General features: G+C 52.3%; 1 protein-coding gene across 3 annotated transcripts in view; it reads right to left on the bottom strand.

The window, feature by feature from the left end:
• Positions 1-259: 259 nt before the first annotated feature.
• The window catches only part of MED27 (mediator complex subunit 27), a 217276-nt gene continuing 212186 nt past the window's right edge, over positions 260-5349 (bottom strand). For 2 of the 3 annotated variants that reach the window (XM_011931178.1, XM_011931180.1), the window contains 2 exons: positions 3213-3290; positions 260-846 (listed from right to left, as the gene is read on the bottom strand). In XM_011931178.1, coding sequence (XP_011786568.1) covers positions 712-846; positions 3213-3290 — 213 coding nt within the window. In that variant the 3' untranslated portion in view covers positions 260-711. Of the gene's footprint in view, positions 847-3208; positions 3291-5349 lie in introns of all 3 variants that reach the window. The other variant, XM_011931179.1, reaches the window with a different exon arrangement.

Raw genomic sequence — 5349 nt, 5'->3', positions numbered from 1 at the left:
AGTAAAAAGAAACTTCTGCATGCTCTTTTTCTCAAAAAGAATCATCCATTTTTCAAGCCATCACAGTGTCTCTGAAATAGAGGATCTGCCAGCACTGCCCTCTCCCCGGCAAGCAGGACACAGGGCAGTACCTGCTCAAAAAGAACCACTCTGTGAACATGGGACATGCTGGTTTCTGTTTCCTCAAAGGGCCCAGGTCCATTACGGGTTCACGAACTGAATGTGTAGGGTGCTGTAAGAAACAGGAGACAAAGCCTTGTCCAGGGTACAAAAGGTTTATTGCTTATAAAGATAAAGTTACCAAACCCAAAACCCCACAAAACACAAGAACCCTGCGTGACGCTAGCCAAGAACACAAGGGCGCATTCCAGTAACAGCTCACGGAAACGACAGACAGGCACGGCTGCCGGAGGTCAGCTCACCGGCACTGCCGACACACGGACGAGGAGCATGCTGCACGGCTTCCTTCTACCAGCTTCCAGAAAAGTCTTCTTTGCCTCCAGTCCACTGGCTAGTGGCAATGATTAGTCCCATCGGCCACAGAGGGGGCCTGCTCTTCGAGAGTGGCCTCAGCACACGTGGCGCTGTTTTATGAAAGGGAGGAGCGGCTGTACACATCTGGGCAGCGAGGAACCAGCTGAGCCTTCTGTGGGCTTCCTGCGTGTCTGGGAAGGTGCCGGGTGGGGTCTGAGGCTGGGCCCAGCATGGGGGCTACTGCCGGCAGGTGTCATGGAAGGCTTCGAGGGTTCGGAAATCCCTCCACGTCGGGGGAAGGCCGTCCTGCAGAAACTTCCCGCAGCGCTGGCACGGGGCCTGGAACAGCTTTATGTAACTTCTTAACCAGGTCTAAAAGGAGAAACGAGGAGAGAAGTGAAAGAACGGGATACGGGTGCTCCCAAAGTCCTCCTCCCTATCAAGCCTAATGGCCCAGACAACTTAAGCTGGCTTTGGCCCCAGAAGATGCCCCGTGATTTCACAGGGAGCAGCAGGCGGAACCCACAAGGTCACCTGACTGCTGATGTTCACTTGTGATGCTTGCGTGCCCCTCCCAACCGAGGGGATTTTGAAAATCGAAACCCCTACTCTCAAAAGCAGGAAGGCCTCCCTGGAGTCCCTGGGAACCACCGAGCAGCCTGGTGTCTGGGGGCCAGCACCCCGCTTTCACTTTCTGGGTCTCGTGTCTTCTGAATGTCAGTATCCATCCTCTTCTCCTTGCCCATCACGAAGAGCGGGCTGTGAGTGTGTGCTAAGGAAGCCTTGGAACCGAGGACAATTTCAGATTTCTCCGAGGAGGTCAACATGCCTTGTAGCTAATCTGATTTCAGAGGTCGTCACTCACTGTCACAGTGTGGCCTGACACACTGGGGGGGGGTGGGTGGGGACAGCTCTGGTGCCACTAAATAACATCATAAGCAGCAAATCCACACTTGAGTGGTTCAGAGTGCAGAGCTTTCTTGGGTGTCATACATAAGGATGAGCCTCCGTAACTCAATTCTCAAACCCAAGGAGATTCACTACCAAAGAAAAAAATACCCAAACCCCAAACGGAAGGCAAGCAAGTTCTCGCTGTGAAAGGGGCACATGAATCTTGTCATTTCGTGTCCTCCTGAATGATGTCTGTAAGAGAAAACTGTTACTGGAAGAGGTCGGCCGAGCTGATTGATACAAATTCTTCCATCTCCATCTCCACCACAGCTGGCTTCATGGTGACAGGGCATGGCCCATCAGTACTGTGCCCCTTTCCGAAGGCCAGATGTTTGGGGGGTTTTGGCAATAAACACGAGGTCACGAGGTCATTCAGTTAAACTACTTATTCTTCCCTAACTAGAAGAAGTTCTGTCTCTGCCACAAATAGGCACATGTCTGTGCCTCAAATCAATCAATCAACAGATTGGTATTAATTAGCTGGTGTGGGCTGAGCACAGTGCTGAGCGCTGTGACAGATGTAAAGGGTTCTTTTTTTTTTTTTTTAAGAGGCCAGACCTCACTCTGACACCCAGCCTGGAGTGCAGTGGTGCAATCCATCATAGCTCGCTGTAACCTCGAACTCCTGGGCTCAAGCGATCCTCCTGCTTCAGCCTCCTGAGTGGAATCACTGGGATTCAAATCTTCCCTAAATCCCGAAGTCAGTTACCAAAGGGAGGGGGCATTACAACGTGTTAGGCTCAAAAGCAAGTCTTTGCAGCTATCTCTTGCTGAAGATGGTCAGGGGAACCGTTCCCTGGATACACAGAAGGACCACTCCGTGAGGAGCTCTGAGCACCTGGCCGTGTTGTGCCCAGTCTGCCACCATCATGAAGCCAATCAACGCACCAGGAATGTGTCTTCTGAGGAATGAACTCCAGGCTCTCTGAGCAGTGGGACCGTTGATGCCCATGTGATGGGATGAACACTGATCTGGCCTTGCTAACCTCTGGAGTCGGTTCTCTAACCGGCAGACTTTCTAGCATGAAGGAAACAGGGAGTCCCGGCAGCGGTGGACGCTGGGCTCTGCCGGCGTGAGAGCACGTGGTCGTGTGAGCATGACAGTGCAACAGCTGGCTACATCTGTCAAGGATGCAGGGGACACGGTGTTAGCCCTGCTTAGGCCAACTGGTGGCCGTGTGATAAATGCTGATCAACTGGCCCTGGGGGTCGGGGAAAGTCCTGACTTGCAGTGTTTGCTGACTTCCGTGGTGTCAACACTCCCACCAAGTTTGGTTTCAAACCAGTAGTGGCTGAAGAACCAGCTCGCAAGACACTGAACAGGCACTGGCAAGAGCCAGCTGCAGCACACCACGGGAATGGCTGCTTTGGGGCTGCTTCCATCTCCAGCTCCAACTCTGAAAATCGAAGGAGTAAACGTCTTGGGGAACTGCGCGATTTGTTAATTCACTGCGACATGCGCTGCGCCAGCCACAGGGCCTGGCCCAGATTAAGAGCTCAATGAAATATCGGTGGACTAAGTCAATGCTGGGAACTATTTTGGAAGATCATTTCTGAAAACACCGCATTTTCAGCAAGTAGAGAAAGCACTAGTGAATGAAGCTAGAAGTGGTTTCTCCCAGATCCCTTCCCAGTTTAAAGAAAGTAGCAGTTTTAAACTGGCAGCCCCATCTCCCACTGGGAGGCCCTCAAAGTCTGAAGATGAAACGGCTGCCCTTCAAGCTCCCTGTTCTCACTTGAAGGGAGCCAAGGTTTAAACAGGAGACCTGACTCCTGAAGCCACTTACCATGAAGGATCGGACCACGACGTCCGGCATCTGGGGCAGCTGATAGTGGAGCAGGGCAGTGGTGGCGTGGTCTGTTACCTGAGAGTGCAGCACAAAGACGAGTCAGCGGCCACTCCCAGCCAGCATAGAGAAAACAAGCAGGACAAAGGCACGCCTTCTGTGTGGAAACAGATCTGAGTATCTTGTGGAGGAAAGGGCATCTAAAATAGACTCTATAGAAAAATTCGTTAGCAGAGTTGGGGAGTCAGAGCGGGAGAAGAGGCATGCTGTCGGCAGAAAGGGGGAGTGTGGACAATTCCAGCAACTGAAAGCCTCGTCAGGCTGGAGCACTGGCAGAGGGAGCAGCCAGAGGCCAGTGGGGGCAGATCCCGGAGAGGATCCCAAGCCTTCCTGCTCAGCGAGGCGTGGCACACGCAGGACACAGGCCAAGGAGCACTTCCGCCTGGTACACACACTTCCTCTTCCTCCTGGAACGTTTTTCCCAACAGGGCAACTCTTTCTGTTTCCTTGAATTCTCATTCTGTCACCATTTGTAGCCACACAGGATTCATGATGGGGAGCCTGGCAGTTTCTAAGGCTGTTCTTTTGGGCCTCACCATTGCTAGGAGGGACCTTCGCAGGAGCCGGGCGTGCCTGGTGTGGTCCCCTCACCAGCTCTCTGAAGGCTGTGGCCTATGGTCAGCACCCTAGGGGTCTGCACCTGTTGTCTCCTGACTCCTCAGGAGAAGTTTATCAGCAAGGCCAAGGGCAAGGCTGCTTGAGGTCTACTGAAGGCATCAGGTGACCAGATGGAAAGAGCACAGGGGTTAAGCTCCGGCACCACCCCCTGACCTTGATCCAGCTACTTATCCTCTCTGCATCTCCATGCCCCTTCCGAGAAGCAAAGGGGCTGGCCTGAGAACCCTGGTGGTTCTGAAACTGTATGACACTGTGAATTGTTAATGCCTGCCATCAATCAGCAAATGAGTAGATTATACCTAATTTGATAGTCATGTTCAAAGTAATGGTTTACATGATTGTCCTCATTAGGGATTCTTGACATCGCACATGTCATCATTAAAAACAAAACAAGCCGGGCATGGTGACTCATGCCTGTAATCCCAGACCTTTGGGAGGCTGAGTCGGGGGGATCACTTGAGCCCAGGAGTTCAAGACCAGCCTGGGCAATACAGCAAGACCCCGCCTCTATAAAAAATACAAAAAATTAGCTGGCTGTGATGCCACACACCTATAGTCCCAGCTACTTAGGAGGCTGAGGTGGGAGGATCATTCGAGCCTGGGAAGTTGAGGCTACAGTGAGCTGTGATTATGCCACTGCACGCTAGCCTGGGCAACAGAGACCCTGTCTCAAACAAAACAAAATGAAAAAACCACACCTAAAACAAAACCCCAAAAAACTCCAGAGAAAGTCCTTAGCTTTGAGAACAAGAATGAACACACATCTAACTTGTGCAGACGTGTCCATTTTCTAGTTCCCAATGAACTCTATGTATGCGGCTGAATCCATGCAGGGGTAGAGCAAGCTGGGCAGGTGGAGACCAGGGTCTGGGCCCTGCACGGCGACATGTGTCCACACCTGCAGCTGGAGAGGCTGCCCCACAAAGTGTGAGGACACCGGCTGTGCAGCCAGGCAAGCCGGGGCCTGGCCCCCTGGCCTCTTATGGGGCCTCTCTATAGCCTCAGTTTCCCCCTCCATAAAATGGAGATTGTCTTACATACTGAGTAAGGCTGGTGAGAGAACAGAGTGAGGCCAGTCGTGGGAAGCACTCACTCTCTGGCAATGCCACCAGCCCCGCCTGCCTGGTCTCCTCTTCTGCTCTGCCTGGGCCCTGGACTTGCCCTATTTCCCAGTGGACTTTCACGGCCTGCCCGATGGCTGGTGAGCCCCACCAGACAGATGGTCAGCTCCATGGGACAGGAATCATGTCTGCCTGGTTCCTACTGCATCCCCAAGGCCTAGGATATCACCCTGCATACAGCAGGTGCCCAATACATATTTGTTGAATAAAGAAGTAAACTTAGAAACGCCCACTCACCAAAGGCCATGTACCATAAACACCTGCACTTTCTCGCAAATACATCAACAGTTCATGTAGCCAACACTGCTGAGAAATTCTTTTTTTTTTTTTTTTTTTGA

This window comes from Colobus angolensis, unplaced genomic scaffold (assembly GCF_000951035.1).
Source record: "Colobus angolensis palliatus isolate OR3802 unplaced genomic scaffold, Cang.pa_1.0 Scaffold9, whole genome shotgun sequence".
NCBI classification, from domain to species: Eukaryota; Metazoa; Chordata; class Mammalia; order Primates; family Cercopithecidae; genus Colobus; species Colobus angolensis.
This window is presented reverse-complemented; position numbering and strand designations above follow the sequence as displayed.